General features: G+C 43.4%; 1 protein-coding gene across 29 annotated transcripts in view; it reads right to left on the minus strand.

Moving 5' to 3' along the window:
• The window catches only part of NRXN2 (neurexin 2), an 847,024-nt gene that overhangs the window by 431,917 nt on the left and 391,736 nt on the right, over positions 1-23,371 (minus strand). For all 29 annotated transcript variants that reach the window (XM_083165053.1, XM_083165057.1, XM_083165084.1 and 26 more), the window contains 2 exons: positions 19,101-19,291; positions 882-1,055 (listed from right to left, as the gene is read on the minus strand). In XM_083165053.1, the coding sequence (XP_083021179.1) occupies positions 882-1,055; positions 19,101-19,291 (365 nt within the window). The remainder of the gene's footprint in view (positions 1-881; positions 1,056-19,100; positions 19,292-23,371) is intronic.

Consider the following 23,371-nt stretch of genomic DNA (forward strand, 5'->3'; position numbering starts at 1 on the left):
GGTGCGACTGTTTACATTTTGTACATTAATTTCCCACTCTTTTGTTATCCTCAAACAAAAGATTGACATATGTGAACTGCAAAGGGTGTCCCAAAAAAAGAGTGTCCTTTGTCTCTTGTAACTTTAAATCTATATCCCCTACCACATGTACACAAACACACACACACACACACACAGAGACATTCTATGGTTAATTTGTTGGGATTCAAATAACCTACATTTTTGGATTGTGGGAGGAAACCGAAGTACCCATAAGAAACCCATGCAAGCACGGGGATGACATACAAACCTTGTACAGTTAGGGCCGGTGGGAATCAAACCCATTGCCTTGGTGCTGTTGGGCAGTAATGCTAACCATTACACCGTCTTTGATTGCAAAAATTAGCCCTCGTGGCACCCTAATAGTCCAGATAACATGGATATCTTGGTTTAGTAAAGATGGTTATCTCAATATGACTGATGTATTATTTACATAGAAACATAGATTTCTATATGGTTAGCTCCAACTATATTTTCTCCTTATTTATTTTTAAGGAGATCCTTATGTAAATCCCTATACATTTTATATTGCTCTACTGTATAAGATTTTGCCACCACTGATGGAAAGTTATTTCACATGTAGACTTCCCTTTCTCTAAGATATTTCTCATCAAATGTCTTCTTAACTTACCTCTCTGCAGTTTCAGTGAAAGCCCTCCTGTGTTCAAGCATGAATAACATTAAAACATGGACTGTTTGTGTGCCTTGAGGACTGATATTTATATTAATGACTATGCACATTGATCTACATATTTTGAAACTTAAATGTACAATAATATATTTTTATGCAGAAATTTTGTATACTGAGTAACTTTACAACCATGTACTCTTTATGCTCTTACCATCACAGCCTCTCTCCACAGGGCCTACTCGATGAAGAGCATCAGTCAAGAGATCTGGGAGACGGCCATTGAGATCCACCGAGGCAAGACAGCCCTGGAATCCATCACGTGATGCAACAAGCTTGGGAAGAGTGGCATACATATTTCTTGGGAGACCACCAATATAGAGTTCACCTGTGTATGAGTAAATGGCAAGGCAGAGAAATGGAATAGAAGAATAATGTAGTAGCAAAGATGAAGATATCATGGTAGAGATCATGAAGGGATCATGGGAGAGAGATAACAAAAAATACAAAAAATAATGTTTAGTATACGACTTAATTATATGCTATTCAACAAAGTTCCACAATAACAGCATTAGTCAATATATTAAAATATTATTAAAATATTTCAGCACCTTAAAAAAAATGACAGGTATCACAATGCAGCAGGGACAGACTGGGGCCTGTCACAGTAACAGTCATGTGTGCACTACTGAAAGGGCTCCCTAGGGCATTGCCTCGTGATATGCCCTGTGCTTCTGTATGTTGGACAGCTGAGCAGGGCACCGCTATGTATTACATGTCTCACCTTAGCAAATTAAGTACTAACCAAGCAAGATAAAGGGTGGAATGTAATAAGGGACGATTATGGCATCCCTGAAGTAGCACAAAATTGGAGGCTACAATGTACAACTTATTTCTGGAACTTCACCTATGCTCTGTTTGCAAAAGCACCGATGATTCAGACCTGGAAATGTCCGATTTATTCAGACCAAACGTAATTCATGTTTTAGAGTAAGAGAAAATCGCTCACTGACACTCAAAAGTAACAGGACTAAAGAATCACACCCCCTATATGAAGCCCAGCCCACCATTTGATCCTTTGAAGGTAGTAGGCATTTTTTATGAGGAGGAGGTTATGTATTGTAATTAAGGGAGAGCGATAGAGAGGTTGGTATATTGCAGAGGTTCCCAAACACGGTCCTCAAGGCACCCCAACGGTCCAGGTTTTAGGTATATCCATGGCTCAGCACAGATGGTTAAATCAGACTGACCGAGTTACTAATTAAGTCACCTGTGGCCAAGCATGGATAAACCTAATACCTGGACCATTGGGGTGCCTTGAGGACCGCGTTTGGGAACCTATGGTGTATTGTTTCTAGAGGTACTGTAGCGTCCAGGACAGGTGGCAGAGAGAGTAGAAGCCTGGTGGTCGAGGAGGAGAAGGAGGAAGTGGAAGCCATGTCCCAACCGCATGCTGGGCCAGATGCACTAACCTTCAAAAGTGATCAAATGGAGAGTGATAAACAGCCAATCAGCTCCTACCTGACATTCAGATGCAGGCCGACAGTCATAAGGTCGACCACTATTGGGTCAACAGTCAAAAGGTTGACAGTGAAAAGGTCGACAGGGTACAACGGTCGACAGTGAAAAGGTTGACAGAGTCAAAAGGTCAACAGTCAAAAGGTTGACAGGGTCAAAAGGTCGACTTGAAAAAGGTCTACCTGCATTTTTTTACAAAATTTTGAGCCGACGTCCTGAGAGGCGTTATATCTTACCCTACCATCCACTACGGTGCAGTGAGGCACCGAGCCCAAAGCATGGCGAGCATAGCGGTACACATAGACACCAAAATAACCCATGAAAAACTCATGTCGACCATTTGAATATCGACCTTTTGACCCTGTCGACCTTGTGACCGTCGTCCATTAGTGGTTGAACATCTGACTGTAGACAGAGACATTGTAGATGTAATATACCATAACCCATCATCAGCTTCCAGGGAGGGTTCTCTATTCATTGGGAAGAGGAGGATGACACCATCATCAGAGCCTCTGGGCCTTCCACTTACAGGGAGTGTTCTCTATTCATTGGGAAGAGGAGGATGACACCATCATCAGTGCCTCTGGGGCTTCCGCTTACAGGGAGGGTTCTCTATTCATTGGGAAGAGGAGGATGACACCATCATCAGTGCCTCTGGGCCTTCCGCTTACAGGGAGGGTTCTCTATTCATTGGGAAGAGGAGGATGACACCATCATCAGCGCCTCTGGGGCTTCCGCTTACAGGGAGGGTTCTCTATTCATTGGGAAGAGGAGGATGACACCATCATCAGTGCCTCTGGGCCTTCCGCTTACAGGAAAGTTCTCTATTCATTGGGAAGAGGAGGATGACACCATCATCAGCGCCTTTGGGCCTTCCACTTACAGGGAGGGTTCTCTATTCAGTGGGGAAGAGGAGGATGACGCCATCATCAGCGCCTTTGGGCCTTCCACTTACAGAGCGGGTTCTCTATTCAGTGGGGAAGAGGAGGATGACGCCATCATCAGCGCCTTTGGGCCTTCCACTTACAGAGCGGGTTCTCTATTCAGTGGGGAAGAGGAGGATGACGCCATCATCAGCGCCTTTGGGCCTTCCACTTACAGAGCGGGTTCTCTATTCAGTGGGGAATAGGAGGATGACGCCATCATCAGCGCCTCTGGGCCTTCCACTTACAGGGACAGTTCTCTATTCAGTGGGGAAGAGGAGGATGACACCATCATCAGCGCCTCTGGGCCTTCCACTTACAGAGAGGGTTCTCTATTCATTGGGAAGAGGAGGATGACACCATCATCAGTGCCTCTGGGCCTTCCGCTTACAGGAAAGTTCTCTATTCATTGGGAAGAGGAGGATGACACCATCATCAGCGCCTTTGGGCCTTCCACTTACAGGGAGGGTTCTCTATTCAGTGGGGAAGAGGAGGATGACGCCATCATCAGCGCCTTTGGGCCTTCCACTTACAGAGCGGGTTCTCTATTCAGTGGGGAAGAGGAGGATGACGCCATCATCAGCGCCTTTGGGCCTTCCACTTACAGAGCGGGTTCTCTATTCAGTGGGGAAGAGGAGGATGACGCCATCATCAGCGCCTTTGGGCCTTCCACTTACAGAGCGGGTTCTCTATTCAGTGGGGAATAGGAGGATGACGCCATCATCAGCGCCTCTGGGCCTTCCACTTACAGGGACAGTTCTCTATTCAGTGGGGAAGAGGAGGATGACACCATCATCAGCGCCTCTGGGCCTTCCACTTACAGTGAGGGTTCTCTATTCAGTGGGGAAGAGGAGGATGACACCATCATCAGCGCCTCTGGGCCTTCCACTTACAGGGAGGGTTCTCTATTCAGTGGGGAAGAGGAGGATGACGCCATCATCAGTGCCTTTGGGCCTTCCACTTACAGAGAGGGTTCTCTATTCAGTGGGGAATAGGAGGATGACACCATCATCAGCGCCTCTGGGCCTTCCACTTACAGGGAAGGTTCTCTATTCAGTGGGGAAGAGGAGGATGACACCATCATCAGCGCCTTTGGGCCTTCCACTTACAGGGAGGGTTCTCTATTCATTGGGAAGAGGAGGATGACACCATCATCAGCGCCTCTGGGTCTTCCGCTTACAGGGAGGGTTCTCTATTCAGTGTGGAAGAGGAGGATGACACCATCATCAGCGCCTTTGGACCTTCCGCTTACAGGGAGGGATCTCTATTCAGTGGGGGAGAGGAGCATGACACCATCATCAGAGCCTCTGGGCCTTCCGCTTACAGGGAGGGTTCTCTATTCATTGGGAAGAGGAGGATGACACTATCATCAGCGCCTCTGGGTCTTCCGCTTACAGGGAGGGTTCTCTATTCAGTGGGGAAGAGGAGGATAACACCATCATCAGCGCCTTTGGGCCTTCCACTTAAAGGGAGGGTTCTCTATTCAGTGGGGTAGAGGAGGATGACACCATCATCAGCGCCTCGGGTCCTTCCGCTTACAGGGAGGGTTCTCTATTCATTGGGAAGAGGAGGATGACGCCATCATTAGCGCCTCTGGGCCTTCCGCTTACAGGGAGGGTTCTCTATTCAGTGGGGAAGAGGAGAATGACTCCATCATCAGCGCCTCTGGGCCTTCCACTTACAGGGAGGGTTCTCTATTCATTGGGGAAGAGGAGAATGACACCTTCATCAGCGCCTCTGGGCCTTCCGCTTACAGGGAGGGTTCTCTATTCATTGGGGAAGATGAGGATGACTCCATCATCAACGCCTCTGGGCCTTCCGCTTACAGGGAGGGTTCTCTATTCATTGGGGAAGAGGAGGATGACACCATCATCAGCGCCTCTGGGCCTTCCGCTTACAGGGAGGGTTCTCTATTCATTGGGGAAGAGGAGGATGACACCATCATCAGCGCCTCTGGGCCTTCCGCTTACAGGGAGGGTTCTCTATTCATTGGGGAAGATGAGGATGACTCCATCATCAACGCCTCTGGGCCTTCCGCTTACAGGGAGGGTTCTCTATTCATTGGGGAAGAGGAGGATGACACCATCATCAGCGCCTCTGGGCCTTCCGCTTACAGGGAGGGTTCTCTATTCATTGGGGAAGAGGAGGATGACACCATCATCAGCACCTCTGGGCCTTCCACTTACAGGGAGGGTTCTCTATTCATTGGGAAGAGGAAGATGACACCATCATCAGCGCCTCTGGGCCTTCCGCTTACAGGGAGGGTTCTCTATTTATTGGGGAAGATGAGGATGACGCCATCATCACACAGAAAGGTGCTGTACTGTATATAATATAATTAGCAGAAACTGCTTGTGCATCTGATTAGCATCCCAATGCTCATAATATTAATTTAATGGGGAAAAAATAAATATGTCATATACACCACATGACGTATAGTTACAGATTATAGAATATATTCAATTAATTTTAGAAATCATTTTTACAATGCTTATTTGTAACAAATGTGCTGTAATTCTGTACATATAGGTTATTTTGAACACTATTGGGTACTTATGTAGTATCTGGGCTGCCGATTTTTGGATTGTATGCCTTAAGTTAAGGCATACAATCCGATGCGATGCGATATCGCATCGCATCGCATCGCATCGCATCGCATACAACCAAATCGCATGCGATGCGATCCGATGCGATGGGCCCGATTTTTCACCTATTGCACCTAATTTTTAATTTAGGCTTTGGCACAGGTGGCAAAAATTGGGAGAAAGGGTATTTTAGGAGGTTAGGGAGGAGTAAAATGTGAGGGTGTTTGAGAGGAGAAAGTGCTGTTTTGAGAGAGGTGAATTTGGAGGAGATTTGGATACGGATATGGCTACAGCTTCCACGTCAGCAGCTGCGTCGTCGGCAAGGCTGTTTACATTGCCGCAGACTGAAGAAGCTGCTGTTCTTTTCCTGCAGCAACATGGCCTTCTGCCCACCACAGCCACCTGCGACAACGGGCATCCCATGCGCCTGAACATGGCTGATCAAAAGTGGCGGTGTTATATCAAGGCTTGCGGCAAGAAAAAAAGTGTTCGTGCTGCGCTATTTAGTCCTGGGTGCCGACTCCCTTTTGTCACAATTGTCCGTTTCATATATTTGTGGAGCCAGAAGTTGACATCAGTGGAGTTGTGTCAAAAGGAACTGAATCTGTCAATCAAGACAGTGGTCGCATATAATGCGTTTATGCGTCAGGCCTGTGAGCAGGATATTCTTGCTCAGCCGCAGCGCAAGATTGGAGGCCCAGGAAAAGTGGTCGAGGTGGATGAGACTCTTTTTGTCCGTCGTAAGTCCAATGTGGGCCGACTACTTCCCCAGCAATGGGTGTTCGGCGGTGTCTGCAGAGAGACTGGGCAATGCTTCATGCTGCCAGTTGCCCAGAGAGATGCTGCAACCCTGATGGCTGCTATTCAAGCTAACATCGAACCTGGGTCCACTGTGATGTCGGATTGCTGGCGAGCATACCGAACCACTGATTTGGAGGCGGCTGGCTACACTCATGCCAGGGTGAACCACCGTTTCAACTTTGTGGATCCAGAAAGTGGGGCACACACCCAGAACATAGAACGTTTATGGGGTTGTGTCAAGTGGAGGAATAAGTGCCATCGTGGAACAGCTCGCAGCAATCTGACCAGCTACATGACCGAATTTGTATGGCGCAAGTCCCTAGCTGGCGATGATGTATTTGGCCGTATCCTGCATGCCTTAACATTACTTAATAAGTCACATTAATTTGTTTGTTTGCTTTATTTTCTGTCACAAATATATCATTAATCCTTAACTACAGTTGTCATTAATGTGTCAGATGCAAGTGAGATTGAGTGAGATATGTGTTTTTCATACCCCTACTATCCAAGTGGGCATGGAGTTGGATATAAACCTGTGGCGAGCGTAGCGAGCCACCGAGCCCGAAGCGTGGCGAGCGCAGCGAGCCCCGCGAGGGGACGCAGATTTCTTAAACAGTTTTCTGCGTCCCCTCGCGGGGCTCGCTGCGCTCGCCACGCTTCGGGCTCGGTGGCTCGCTACGCTCGCCACAGGTTTATATCCAACTCCATGCCCACTTGGATAGTAGGGGTATGAAAAGGACCCATTTTTCCCATTGAATTCCATGTTAAAATGGACCAAGTCTATTTTAACATGTAATTCAATGGGAAAAAGGGGTCCTTTTCATACCCCTACTATCCAAGTGGGCATGGAGTTGGATATAAACCTGTGGCGAGCGTAGCGAGCCACCGAGCCCGAAGCGTGGCGAGCGCAGCGAGCCCCGCGAGGGGACGCAGAATACTGTTTAAGAAATCTGCGTCCCCTCGCGGGGCTCGCTGCGCTCGCCACGCTTCGGGCTCGGTGGCTCGCTACGCTCGCCACAGGTTTATATCCAACTCCATGCCCACTTGGATAGTAGGGGTATGAAAAGGACCCATTTTTCCCATTGAATTCCATGTTAAAATGGACTCAGTCCATTTTAACATTGATTCCTATGGAAAAATCGGGTCATCGCATCGCATCGCATCGCATCGAATCGCATGGTCGCATGCGATGCGATGCGATCTCCCGATCCGACCCGATTTAGAAATCGGCAGCCCAGTTACTACATAAGTACCCACTATTGATTAATACTCTCCCTGACAACCAGCTCTGAATATGTCTGACTTTATAGAGCTGTTATCCGACAAAATCAGCTGAGTTGTATGTTAACATGGGCAGTAAAAGGTTTAAGTAAAAATCTAACATTTCACAAAATCAGACCTAACTCGGATCGTGTTATATCCCAGCCAAAGTCTCAACAAGTATGTTACATATACACACAAGAGTTTTTCTTCATACTATTGAACAAAGAAAAGGTATTTGGCGAGATATAATAGGGTGCGATTTTTAATCATGTTTTTAAATCGCACTAGATCGCATGCAAAAATCTTGCACATTTTTTAAAAAACTCGCAAATGTAATAGGGTGTGATTTTTATTCAGGTCGGAATTTGCGATTTAGTGTGATTTTTTATTCAGGAAAAAGTGTGATTTTTTAGTAAACAAAATGTGCAATTTTTTAGACATGACAGTGTGTGGCTTTTAGCAAAAAATGTTCCCCCTTCCTGAGCATATCCAGCCCTTGACTCATTCAGCCAGACCTGGTTCCAAAAATACGGGGGTCAAAAAGCGTAAGGGTCCCCTGTATTTTAATTTGACATGTACCAGCCCGACATCCACCGCCTAGGGGCGCCAGGGACAGCCCCGGTGACCAGGGTAGGGCCGGGGGACCTTATGTAAAAAGTGTCCCCCGACTGTGGCATGACACTGCAGGTGCTGGTTCCAAAATATGGGGGACCCCAGTTTTCTTGTTCCCCGTATTTTTGGAACCAGGATCAGTGCAGGAGTCTGGGGCTGGTTTCAAAAATATGGGGGACCCCTACGCTTTTTGTCTCCCTTATTTTTGGAATCCATCCAGCTCAATGAGCCAGGGGCTGGTTATTCTCAGGAGGGCGGACCACATTCCATTTTTTATTTATTTTAACTTTTACACATTTTTTAAGACAGAACCATGCACAGATCTCAATGATCTGTGCATGGTTCTGTCAGATTCGCCAGTCAGAACCTGTTCTCTTTTTTTCTATTTTTGGTCAAATTTACCAAAAACCGCACCCTATTACATTTGTGACTTTATAATGGGAAAACATCTGAATGTGAATTGTCAGAAAAAATTCACAAAAGTCTAAAATTCGAACACTCTATTACATCTCGCTCATTATATTTGTAGAAGCTGCTAATGCTTCTACAAATAACCATGAAAGGCAATGTACTGTAAGAGAGGTACATTCAGTGGCATTCCTACTTTTCCTTCATAAAAAGCATGCCCCATAGTTCATATTGGCAGCCTGAGCATTAGTTGTATGGAAGTATACAAAGGACAAATATCACTAAGAGGTGCATAACACATGACAGATTTCTGCAGCAGAACTACCATCTGATATCTATGGACCATAAAAAGCTGCCTTATGGGAGCAGTACTTATAAATATGTACCTGCACTAAAGGTCTGGTCAAATCCCAGGAGTTGGGGAGGCTATGGGGCTGTGAGCAACGCATAAAATAAAAAAGAAAGCAACTTTAGGTTTTGTGAAAATATGTCTCAAAAGACGCCCACTGCAGGATTCTGTGATCGCTGCTGCATCAAGACACAGCACTGAATTCTCCTTTGCGACCATTGAACATCTGTATGTATATTTGCACCACATGTGTGGCTGAGCACCATACTGCCTTCTGCCTGAATGAGCACCATACTGCGCAACAGTTTGGTGGCCAAATGGTCAAGCAAAGTAAATTGCATTAGTATCTGTCATCTTCTTAGCAGCAGGGGAGTCCCAGCGATCCGGCATACGATCGCCGGGGTTGATATGCACCAGGGGTGGGGAGCGATGTGGTGGTCATGTGTGCCCCTAGAGGTTGTGCTCCAGTGGTGCACAGCTGAAGGCACCACTGGCATACACCTACTTATCAGTGGCATGCCCAGAAATATCTCAAGAGCTCCTGCAGTGCAGCTCAGCCCGAGAAATTTCCAGGCATACCACCGAAGTGGTTAAGAAAAACAGACAAAAAATAAAAGACAGGTCTTAGCGGGAATTAAATGGTGGTTTCAAAAGTGCCTTAAATACAATTATTATTTAATAAATGCACATTTAATTGTTATAAAATAAATATTGAAATATACTGACACAAAGTACATCCTAAATCAGGCATGTCCAACCTGTGGCCCTCTAGCTGTTTAAAACTACACATCCCAGCATGCCTTGCCATAGCTGTAGCATTCCCTAATAGAAAAAATGTGGCAAGACATGATGGAACTTGTAGTTTCACCACAGCAGGAGGGCCATAGTTTGGATATGGCTGTCCTAAATATAAAAAAAAAGCAAATATATACAGTTGCTTTCTAAAGACTGTTGCTACTCAAAATGAACAAAAAAAGCAAATGGGTACTTTGGCTTTATTTTACAATTTAGGATATAATTTATGTCAGTATATTTAAATAGTTGTTTTCTGTATGAACAACGTAATGACTGTCATAGGAATGTAGTGAATTAAACATCCAAGGCTGTGTGTACCTAAGGAAGCATGTGACTCGGATCCAATAAGGAGGCAGTGGAGGGCAGAGTTAGCTGCGATAATAGGTACAGGGAAGGAGGAGTCTTCCTCTTTTCCCTTTGGAATTTCCTACCCACCCGCCCAATTCAGGATCATCTAGGGGGGGTGTGGCTTTAAACATGTTGGCTGAAAGGCGGGAAAGAACAGCAGATTAATTGATTTAGGTCTTCATTAAGCGATGATTATGCATCACATTGGTTGTTTCGGTGCGCTCACTTTTCATTGACCGTAGGCCTGATCACCTGCTCGGGGACAGCAACACCACCCAGTCAGTGGGCAGTCAATGTAGTAGGTGGAGCCACACTGCTTGTTGTTTAGGGAAAATGTCGTTACCATGTCAGTCGTGGGGTGGAGCTTAGATCACTAGCTGTTCTTTCTTGGCCACCATTAATTAAGGAGCTATAATACAATCAATTAGCTTAAAGTGATTTAAATAAATGCAGCTAACAATTTCTGCCAAACCCAAGTCTCCGAGTCGTTATTACAGGTTTATAAAAGTAAGTTGTGAAATGTGACAATGTACACATGCATAAGGTCACACATCAGATGCTAGGATGTTTAATGAATTTCATGTGCAGTAATTAAAGATTTATTGAATTTTAGTCACTCAAGAAAGATCAATTAGAATTTCTTTCTTTTACTCCAGTCACATTCATCTCAAAGATGTTATTGATAGCAGATGAAGCATATAGGATCTTATTCTAGTTCACTCTTTATGACAAAATCCTTCTTAGATGGACAAAACCATGTGCAATGCAGGTGGGGCAGATGTTACTTGTGCAGAGAGAATTAGATTTGGGTGGGGTTTTACTTCAAAGTGAGATCTATATTGCAGTGTAAAAATAAAAAAGCCAGTATTTACCCTTCACAGAAACAAAATAACTCACCCAAATCTAAATTCTCTGCACATTTTACTGCCCCACCAGCAGTGCACATGGTTTTGTCCATCTAAGAAGGGTTTTGTCAGAAAGAGTGAACTAGAATAAGGACCATAGATTTTAAGTATGTATAATTAACAATTTATATTATCAACAGATATATTATTAAATATTATATTTTACATTAGCTCTATTTGTTCCTTTTCAAATAAAAACATTCTACTCTTTTAGATTACCTGCAATAGTTTAGCAGTTTAGTATTGTATAACATAATATTACATTCACTTTTATATCATACACACCCCGATTAGGGTGGATCCCAACCCTCACTGTGCCACATTATTTCTCATATCTACCGCCAAATTGGGGTTTGCTTTGAGTGCTTCACAAAAGTATTGAGCTTTTGTATAACAACCACCATATTTTGATGGTGCATACCTGTAATTCTCAAACATTTGCCCCTGTGGGCGAGAATAATTTCTTGTTTAATACATCAACTGATCTATTCATCAAGGTCAGATTTTAAATGCTTTTTATTTTAACATTAAAGCTGACATTTTTCATAAATAGTCTATTCATTAGATAATATTTTATGCATGTCTTCTTCATTCTAATTGAAATAATAAAAAGGTTTTTTATTTGGTTCATGAAAACTCAATTAACTTTGTATGCAGGACAGATTGAGCCATAATAGCCTTTTCCAGGGAATAAGTAACTCATCTGCCCAGCTTGAACTGCTGTAAAATGTCAAACTTAAGAAGTAACATTGTGAAACAAATACATATTAAATTGGTCAAGTTGTACACAAACATCTTAAACATTTTTTTTTTTTTGTTACACATAATTTTCTGAGGTTTCATTCAATATATTGAACATGATTTCAGCAGAAATGTTTTCAAAATCTTTAAGTTTTTATGATAACTTTTAACTGGAATTGCTCTCTACATTGAGAAGCCCCAACACAATGAATGGACCAACTGGAATGAGATAGGCCAGGTAATAAATAAATAGCAATTTGAGCAGCATGCACATGCAGTCCTATAGAGGCACAAACAAGAGTGTGTGATCCCCTTGTCAAGTGAAAACCTACCACATGGTGGGCAGCATAGGGCTTGTGATCATGCATGAGGATGGCTGCCCAAAAAAAACAAACCCAAAAGCCCTCTATATGGACTTAAGTAATTTTGTTCCCCACAGAGATGCGAATGGATGTTTTGAATAAACATCCATACGCAGCCTTGGGTGCGAATTATTTGGAAGGTGCAAAATGCGCATGCGCAGAAGTTAAGCATCACTCCCCGAGGGAACGCATGGGAGAGCGAATGAACCAAAATAAGGCCCTAAGTGGGTGGCTGGGACCTTAATGCTCTAGAAAGTCACAGCAGCAGCTTCACCACCACTGTGCACACTACCTACAACAGCACTGGGATACAAGACAGCAGGCGGGGTGGGGTCTCCGAGAGAGGAGCCCTGCTTAATTACTATGACACCAATACCCTCCTAAATCTGTGTGTTTGTGATGCCTTGTACCCCCACTCTACCCCTGTGTGTTACCATAGGCTTGATTCAGGGGTTGATGCTACATGAAGTTGGTCAGTCACGTAAAGTAGAACGCCAATGGAATAAATCTCGTAATCTGACTGATTTCCTCACATATCTAAGACTCCTACTGCAATGCTTTGGACACTCTCTTTCTAACTACCATAATATCTCTCAGATCCCATGCCTCTTCAAGCTTCAAGCTACTCGAGAGACTTGTCTACTCTAGCCTCACACACTTTCTTAACACTCACACTCTATTAGACCTACTGTACTTCAGTCAGGCTTTCATTCCCAACACTCCACTGAGACAGCACTGACTAAAATGGTGAATGATCTGGTAACTTTCAAGTCTAAAGGCCATTACTCACTACTTATTCTTCTAGAACTTTCTGCTGCGTTTGGCACTGTTGCTCGCACTCTTCTCATAAAAATACTGCAGTCCCTTGGTCTTAATGATACAGCCCTTTCCTGGTTTTCATCTTACCTATCTGATCGCACTTTCAGCGTTTGCTTCTTTGAATGTACCTCCTCTACACTTCCTCTGTCAGTCGGAGTTCCGCAAAGCTCAGTTTTAGGTCCTCTGCTTTTCTCAATTTATACCTCATCTTTTGGCAAACTAATCAGTTCTTTCGGATTTCAGTATCACTTGTATGCAGACGATACTCAAATCTATCTACCAACCCCAGAGCTGTCTTTAGTGGTTTTGGGCCGAGTCTCTGAATGCCTCTCTGCCATCTCATCTTGGATGTCTTCTCGCCACCTCAAACTCAATATTTCCAAAATTGAATTACTTATATTTCCACCAGCCAAGAACAGGTACCATCCTGATATCTCCATAACTGTTGACAACTCAACAATCTACCTTACCCCACAAGCTCGTTGCCTACGGGTCATCCTCGACTCTAAACTGTCCCTTGTTCCCCACATTCAATCTGTCGCAAAATCATGTTACATGCATCTAAAAAACCTATCCAAAAAAGGACCATATAACTCACAGAAGACACTACTAAATCTCTCATCCATGCACTCATTATATAGTTACATAGTTACATAGTAGGTGAAGCTGAATAAAGTCTTGCGTTCATCTAGTTCAACCTATGTTTGTAATAGTTTATCCCTTGTTGTATAGTATGTTCCGATATTTTAAAGACAGATTATGTTACTTATTCATACCCATGGTTGTTTTTAACCAATAAATGTTTATCCAACCTTATTTTAAACGTATTTATAGTGTCTGCCGACACTATAACTACACTTCCAAAGTCTGACTGTTCTGACTATAAAGATTTTTTTCTTCTAGATGAGCAAAATCTTTTTTTCTTCTAATCTAAAATGGTGCCCACGCGTCCTAGATTCCTGTCCAGCAGAAAAAAGGGTGTTTGACAGTTCCTTATATTGGCCCCTAAAATATTTATACATATTGAGCATGTCCCCCCTTAAACATCTCTTCTCTAGTGTAAATAGTCCCAGATTGCTTAATCTTTCCTCGTAGATTAAATTCTCCATTCCCCTAATAAGCTTTGTTGCTCTTCTTTGGATTTTTTCTAATTCTATGATGTCCTTTTTATAGTGTGGGGCCCCGAATTGTACTCCGTATTCGAGGTGCGTTCTAACCAATGATTTGTACAGAGGCTTAATAACTTTTGAGTCCCTAGTTTCCATGCCCCTTTTTATATATGCTAGAGTTTCATTGGCCTTTTTAGTTGCTATATTACATTGAGCACTACACCCTAGTTTGTTGTCTATTTGGACTCCTAGATCCTTTTTGAGTACTGAATTACCCAATTCATCCCCGCTTAGGTTATAACTAGCACACTAGCTCCCAAGGTGCATGACCTTGCATTTGTCCACATTGAACCTCATCTTCCACTTTTTTGCCCACTCATCTAGATTGTCAAGATCATTTTGAAGCGTGGTGACATCTTCTGATGATTTAATACCTCTGCTCAGTTTTGTATTGTCCGCAATGATGGATACATTGCTGAGAAACCACATCCCAATATCGTTAATCAAAATGTTTAATAAAATGGGCCCTAGAACGAACCCTGTGGCACTCCACGTAGTACTGGTGTCATATTTGAAACTGCACTGTTCACAACCACTCTTTGTTCTCTATTACACAGCCAGTTCCCTACCCATCTACAGATATTTGCCCCTAATCCCAGGTCCTCCATTTTTATTTATCAACCTCTTGTGTGGTATGGTGTCGAAGGATTTAGCAAAATCTAGGAAAATCTACAGCATTTCCATTATCAAGGTTTTTGGTAACCTCTTCAAAGAAACCAAGTAAATTAGTTATCCCGCTTTTATTATTGCAATAGTCTCCTAACTGGTCTTCCCAAGAACAGACTCTCGCCACTGCAATCCATTTTAAATGCTGCTGGGCTGATCTTCTTGACAAGATGATCATCGTCTGCTGTTCCGCTCTGCCAGTCCCTCCATTGGTTGCCTGTATATTACCATATTCAATACAAAACACTTCTACTCACATATAAAGCTATTAACCATACTGCACCAGCATATATCTCTTTACTTATCACAAAATATCTCCTACAGATGGAGTACGAGCCATCCTTGCAGGGGATGGTGCTGGCGACGCCAGCCGCCATCCCCCGCCAGCGCCATATCGATGGCGAGAAGGAGACGTGCGCGCACGCGCGTCCCCTATCGACGGCGCTTCCATCCGTTCCCCCGGGTCCTCGCCGGCTTGCCGGTGGTAACCCGGGGTCCCCGCCGCCTGCCCGCACCCCCCCTAACCCCCCCTAACCCTGTCCGTCTCCCTGAGGCGGAGACGGACAGGGTTTCCGTCGCGCTGGCGACGGAGACTGAGACGCCCGTGCGCGTGAGACGCACGCGCGTCTCAGTATGTTCGCTGGCGAGGCTGCTGGCGGGTCGCCAGTGGGGACGTTCTGGCGATCCGCCAGCAAGGATGGCCCGTACTCCATCTGTATCTTGGCCACTACGCTCTGCACAAGATCTGCGTCTCTCTTCACTAGCAGATCACTAGCTCCCATTCACTATTACAGGACTGTCATCAGGCTGCTCCCATCCTATGGAATGCCCTTCCACGCACAATAAGACTCTGCACTAGCCTCCAAACTTTCAGCGTTCCCTGAAAACTCACCTCTTCAGGCAAACCTATCATATTTATATACTGAATGCATAACCCTTTGAGGCACTTATGTATTATATAGCTTCCCTTCTGGACTTCTAACTTGTATCTAAATTGCACACCTCATGCATCCCACCTGCTGCTGCTGCTGCTGCTGCTGCTGAGAGACACAGTACAGAAAAAGACACATGGTTTGGGTATTATATTGGTCCTACCAGGTAGGTACCAGGGGGTGGCTAAGCCCACTTTGGCATAATAGAGGAAACCATGCTCAGATTGAGGAACTGCTGGTGTAAGTTTTGATGGTGTGATTGATGGTTCGTCTCAAGATCCTCTTAGAAAGAACTGCACGCTCTCAAGATGGCATCTTTAAATTTTTGGAAAATGTTCCCCCCACAGTAGTATAAGACATAGGTGTGACTGATACAAATGATACAGAATCAGCCCCGTATAACAGTTGCCTGGTCAAATCAACATCAACATGAACTGTACCTGGAGTCCCAAAGGTATCAACTAGTTTGAATCATATCAATAGCAATTCATTTAGTGTTTAATTTATTTGTTAATACTGCATGATTATGATGAATGTTAAAAGCTGCAAATAATTAATTATACATTAATTAAATACTAGCAAGCTTTCAATATTCCACAATATCAAAGTGATACAAACTGAATTGAAAATGTATTATTTAATTAAATAAGTATTCTCTATTGATGTAGGGAATTAACACAATTAGCACTGCAGGAACATTCCATGGAGGCATGAAAGGACATATGTAGTATTTATCGGGTTGTAGACCCAGTCATTATAATTTCTTAATGCCATTGTTGCAGCAATAAGAAAATAAACATCATAGGACTATGAAATGAGTCCATCTCTGTTATGTGTAAGAAATGAAATAATCACAAAAGCAATCATTTAACTCCTCATTCTGAAGTAAAGACTGTTCTGCTCATGTCCAGAGCCCTAACCATGCACGGTTCGTGGATCCCTTTCTGCAGAATATAGCCCTTAGGCCAGTGGTTCCCAAACTTTTTTGAATCACGGCACCCTACAGCATCAAAATATTTTCAAGGCACCCATAGGCCAAATGCTTCTTATCGAGGAAAAAAAAATATTAAATTAAGTGCATTGTGTGTATAGGTCACAGGTTATCTGGTGAGGGACAGGATTTGCTTCTGTTTGTCCACATATATTATGATTGGCAGCCACAAGCATTGGTTTTGCCTGGTGCATTGGCCATAAACAATATGAATTGATCTTGATCCACCAATCCAAGGCACCCCTGCAAGTGTCCTGAGGCACCCCAGGGTGCCTAGGCACACAGTTTGGGAACCACTGCCTTAGGCTATAGCAGGCATGTCCACACTATGGCACTCCAGCTGTTGTGAAACTACACATCCCAGCATGCCTTGCCATAGTTTTAGTATTCCCTAATACTAGCAAAACTGTGGCAAGGCATGATGGGACTTGTAGGAACAGTCATCGTCCGATAGCTTTAGCTGAACTCCAAATGATGAAACTTCGTAAATCAGACAGTTGGTCAAATGAAATAGGGTGTGAGAATCAGATAGTGAGAGATTTTGGGAGAATTCTCCATTTTTTTTTTTTTAATCAACCTGTAGTTTTGCAATGTAAATGATTACTGCTTTAAAGAAAAGAGGAAATCTCTCCCACAAAATCTCTCACATTCCAATTCTCATACCCTAACAACCCCCCATAAATGCAGCCCCCATAAAATCAATATACAGTACATACGGTATATATATTAGTATATAGTATAGCATATAAAAGTAGTCTAGTCAGAAACTTTCTCTATAGTATAGTAGCCAATTCTATTGTTGGCATCAGAATGCGGTTTGTAGTTTGAATTGTATGGCAGTCACAGTGATGCATTCTGTATTCTATGGTTTTAACTGGGAAATTTCATTTAATACATTATTCTATAGATTGTATGACACATTTTGTAATGTAAACCCAAGGTATTTATATAAGGTGGTGTGTCTATGGGGGGGACCAATAATTATCTTGCCTCCGGGCTAGTGGGACGAACTTACGCCACTGGGCATACGTACTATACCAATGAATGTTACATGGCAAATGTTAGTTATCAACCATGATCATTCAGTTCTATTCCAAAGGGAATTGATACAAAGGAGGGCATTCAATTGTTTTAGCATGGCTTTAAATAATAATAATAAAACAATTGAATCCCTTGATATGCAGCAGACATGCAGTTAAATAACCAGCCCTGTTCCTGCAACATAACCACTGTTCACCATTCTTGACACTGGCTACCTAGAAACGGTGGCAAATCTGCTTCAGTATTGACTTTTTTGACAGTCAGCATAATTGAATCAGGGTCCAGGGTAACCGAAGTAGCTTCTGTATCCCATCTCTGTACTTGCTCTCCATCTGCAGATGAGGTCAGCTAACAATAACTAAAACCTTGTGTACTTCAATAAAACCTTTGTGGTTCGTATTACAGTACGTGAAATCCTCCAGACTTACCTAGTTGTGTACTTGAACATTTAATGAATGCATTAATGCATTTAATAATACCTTTTGCTAAGTTGCCTTTTTTGTTCTATATCAGGGCCATATTTATTAAAAGAAAAGGTCAAGAAAATTCTGAAATCTATTACTGCAAATTGAGACCATAATGATTATTTTCATTCAAATGTATCAATTTGAATTTGCCTGTACACATGCTCTGGGAAGAGTCCATCATAGGAATCATGAAAAAGTCAAATGAACGCACCCACAATCACTTTAATTCTGTGCATATGGCTTACCAGCTGCTATGACCATTACCTCTACGGCAGGGGTGCACCAAAGCCGGGTATGGAATAACTCCATCTGAAGATGCAGTTTGCCCATGCAGGCAAGTTTTGTGGATCTTGAATACCAACCCCAAAGAAAACTATGTGGGCAGCTGCTGCTGGAGTAGGCAGACGGAAAGCAGAAGATCCTTCCTATATATCCTGATTTCATTTTTGGTATATCTGAGGGATACTTAATTCTGACTTTAACGGCAATTTCCACACATTTTATTATCATTGTTGTTCAGTATAGATGTAGTGGGAAATGGGTACAGTATATACAAAATACATTTTAATGTTGGACTCTCCATTGGTGTTGTTTATAATACCAACATACCTAGTGATTTCTTTTCAGCAGAGCTATTCATATTTTATTCAGATCATCAAATACAAATATATTGAAAAACAAGATGTATTGATAAATCACAGCTATTTTCTATTACAATATTGGTAATAGTTTTCTCACCTTTCAGATCTAGATTGCTGGCCCCTGTAGAGTGCTGTGTGACCGTCCTTCCATCAATCCTCAATGTGTGTGCATTTCCTGGATCTCTGGAGACAGCTACGCTGTGCCATTGGTTATCATTCAGTGGTCGCTCTGAGTTGCCTTTCATCAGGGATGGACCATTCCCAAGGTCAAAAACATAATGTATATACCTAGAGGTTTCAAACAGAATATTTTTATTTTTAGAAAAGATGTAGTTTATTCACAAAGACATTTGATGTACAATGCTGCAATCTATTACTTTCACTGTGTCGGGAATTTATTTCAATTAAGGCAGTGTGTTATTTTTAAATGGTATATTTTTTGTGATGCAAATTTCCTGTATACAATACAGTCAATGCAAACAAAAATCAAGTACAATACAACCATATCTTATGTAATCCAAATAAAATATACCTGTCATAATGAATTTACATTTTTTAGTAGTAAAAAAACTACTTACATGTTATGTTGGATTACTGATATGAACTGCTGGGTTTTTATTATTTATGTTTATTGTTTTATTATTTTTACTTGTGTTAATTGGTAACTTTCCTAATAAGATTGTTTTTTTTTTTTAATTAATGGAAAAGAAGCATGCTCAGTTCTTTTAAATAAAGATATAAGATAAATATAACAAATTTCCCAAGTGTGCTACTGTATGTATAGGATATTTTAACTAAAACATTCCCATTAGAGTCTATATTCCTTATGGCGATGGGGACTTTCCAGTTCTTTATCTGTAAGACAACCCCTCACGAAATAATCACCCAAGAAGGTCACCTACAATAAAACCAAGATGTATGTGGACACATTTGTATGTCGTTGGAAAAGGTTATGGCTTTCTTAATACAACACAATAAACATACTCCCTTAAGTGGACCCTTAAAGGCCTATAAATGAAAATTTTCACTTTACAAAACTTTTGACAAACTGAAATTAATAAGCAACTACTGTGCAGAGTGGTCTGTGAATCGAACACTGTAGACATCGTTGTGAAATCCATGTGAGATCGATCCACAGTCAGTTATTTTTTCTCTGTTTGCTTATTCATTGAGTTTTTTTTGGATCTTCTGTACCTGCTGCAGCAGCTCCTGCCCTGCTGTGGTTGGGAAGGGAAGGTGGATAGTTGGTGACTTGTTCTGACTGCTGCAGCAGCTTCTGCTTTGCTGTGGTTGGGAAGGTGGCTAGCTGGAAACTTGCTCTGGCTGCTGCAGCGGCTTATGCCCTGCTGCGGTTGGGAATGGAATGTGAATCGTTGGAAACTTGCCTTGCCTGCTGCAGCAGCTTCTTCTTTGCTGCGGTTGGATAGGGTAGGTAGATAGTTGGAGACCTGCCCTGCTGTGGTTAGCTAGGCTAAATGGAACAAGTATTGCATAAGCATAAACTTTTGCCTGTCCACAGGGCAATATATATATGTGTAGTGGCAGACACAGCCTCTCCTCACATGAAAGTAATGTGGAGGATCCAGACCATGTTTTGGAGCAGTAGCAGAACCCAGGTGTGTAATCAGAAGTACCTGAGATTTCCTGATAAAAGGGTTTCCATGAGAGAGTCATCTTGCTCTTGATGGTGGATTACCCACCCAAGCGATAGGCCGGGGTGTGGGCTATGGTAGGAACCATTGAAGCCTTTGCCAAAGTCTGCTATGCTGAGATTGCATGTGTGTTACTGCCTGTAATTACGATTGCGTATAGAATTAACCTGGTATGTAGTGAAGCGATAGCAATATGTATTTTCTGCCATTCCGGGAAAGACACAGATCATCCAACATGATGTTGCCTCTACACCCGGGGTGGTCATATCGCATACCCGAAGCAAAGCAGGCAGTGGTAAAGCAGTAGGTGGAAGAGATGTTACGCCTGGGGGTTATAGAGGAATCCACCAGTGAGTGGAATAATCCATTTGTCTTAGTACCTAAGCCTTCAGGTGCTTTAAGGTTCTGCGATGACTTCCGTAAACTAAATCAAGTGTCCTGATTTGATTTTTACCCTATGCCCCGGGTTGATGAATTGGTAAAATTTAGCCAATAGTCAGTATCTCGCTACACTTTATTTGAGAAATTGTTATTGGCAGATTCCATTAACAGAAGCTGCTAAGGCAAAAACAGCCTTCTCTACCCCAGAGGGCTTATTTCAGTATAAACTGCTCTCATTTGGTTTACATGGTGCCCCAGCATCCTTCCAGAGAGCTATGAATAAGTTGCTGTGGCAACCACAGGGAATATGCAGCTGCATACTGTATTTAGATGACATTGTTATTTTCAACTGATAGAAGTTGTTTTAAAGTCTCTACGGGCACACAGGTTTAACGACAATCCTGAGAACTGTGTCATCTGCATTTTGGCAAGTGGTAGTGAGTAGGGATGCCAATCCCGGGGCATTTTTTCAATCCCGGGATTCGGGATTGAAAAATGCTCAATCCCGGGATTCCCGGGATCCCGGGATTGGCTTCCCTAATAATAAAAAACACCCTGGCCGCCCAAGCGCTGGGCGGGTGGGTGACAGGGACCGCTGGGTGGGAGGGCGGGTGGGTGGCAGGGAGCGCTGGGTGGGAGGGCGGGTGGGTGGCAGGGAGCGCTGGGTGGGTGGGAGGGCGGGTGTGTGGCAGGGACCGCTAGGTGGGCGGGTGGGTGGCAGGTACCTTTGGCAGGTACCGCTGGGTGGGCGGGTGGGTGGCAGGGACCGCTGCCGCTGGGTCCCCGTGAGCGCTGGGTGGGTGAGCGGGCGGGTGGCCGGCCGTGAGTGCTGCCGGCCGTCAGCGCTGGGTGGGTGGGCGGGCAGGTGGCCGGGAGCGCTGGACGGGCGGGCAGCCGTGGACGTGCGGCTGTGCCCTGCGCAGCGTGACCTCGCAGCGTGACCTCGTCACGCTGCGCACTGCGGGGATTGGGAGAAGCCGGGCAGCGTCTGAGTGCTCAGACGCTGCCCGGCATTAAACTGCGCATGCGCAGTTTAATCCCGAAATCCCGGGATTGGAAATTCCAATCCCGGGATTGAAATCCCGGCGTTTTGGGGGCCAAATCCCGGGATCCCGCCGATCCCGATCCCGGGATTGGCCACCCTAGTAGTGAGTGATCCAGCTTTGACTCGTTGATTACTGTATACATCTTTGATAAGCTACAAATACTTGGATGCATTGTAAAAAATTAGGGTGCTTTCACTGTGATACCTTCACGACATGTAAAGCATGGCAGTTCGTGCATTTTTCATCGTCCATACAGAAAGATTTGGGTTCAACACTGGGTCACCTGCATGTTCTAACCATGTAATTTAACTTTAACTTGCCCATGTTCCCTGATTTATTTTGGCAAGATGATTTATTCATTTCAGGAGAGAATGGCCAATCACTGGTCATCTATTCATACAACTTTGATAAATAAAGTTTCTGAAAAATCGGTTTCAAATATTCATTTATATTTTTGAAATGCATGCTGATTGGTTGGGTAGCCCCTGCACAGATATGTGGAGATTGAGCTAATAAAATACTATGCAGTTTAAATACAATGTGGCCTCATGATTTATATCAATATATATATATATATATATATATATATATATATATATATATATATATATATTACAGATAAAGGGTGCACCATCAGATTATCTAATTATTTAGTTTTTTTTGCTTGTATCATTTTCTATTTTTTTTCACATATATTTTATTCGATGTTTTAGTACTTGTGTAATAGCACAGCACCCGTTACGTATGTTAGCGTAGCGTCCCTGTCAGAATCAGCGTAGTGTACTCGCGGCCAGCGTAGTCAGCATCCCTGTCAGATTCAGCGTAGTGTTCCCAAGGCCAGAGTAGTCAGCATCCCTGTCAGATTCAGAGTAGTGTTCCCGTGGAACTTAGCATAGTCAGTCAGCGTTATGCAGTTAGCGTAGCCCATCAGAGGTGAAGGTGAAGTGACTGTTAAGCTCCTTGTTAATTTGGAATGGCTGCTGAACCACTGACGATATTTAACCTGCCGCAGACAGAGGAGGAGTCGGTGACATTTTAACAACAGAACCACTTGCTGCTAGAGACACAAACCTGTCTTAATGGCCACCCAATGCACTTGAGCATAAACAAGTGTATGTGGCACTGCCACATTAAAACATGCCTAAAGAAGGTCAGTCTCCTGGCTGTCGCATCCCATTTCTTACCCTTCTTCATTTTATTTTTTTCATGGGCAGAGGAGCTTACACCTAAAGTTGTCAAACAAAACCACCGTTTTGTATAATAATTTGATGCGTGAGGCCTGCACCCTG

The sequence above is a fragment of the Crinia signifera genome, chromosome 11 (genome assembly GCF_055691185.1).
Source record: "Crinia signifera chromosome 11, ASM5569118v1, whole genome shotgun sequence".
NCBI lineage: Eukaryota > Metazoa > Chordata > Amphibia > Anura > Myobatrachidae > Crinia > Crinia signifera.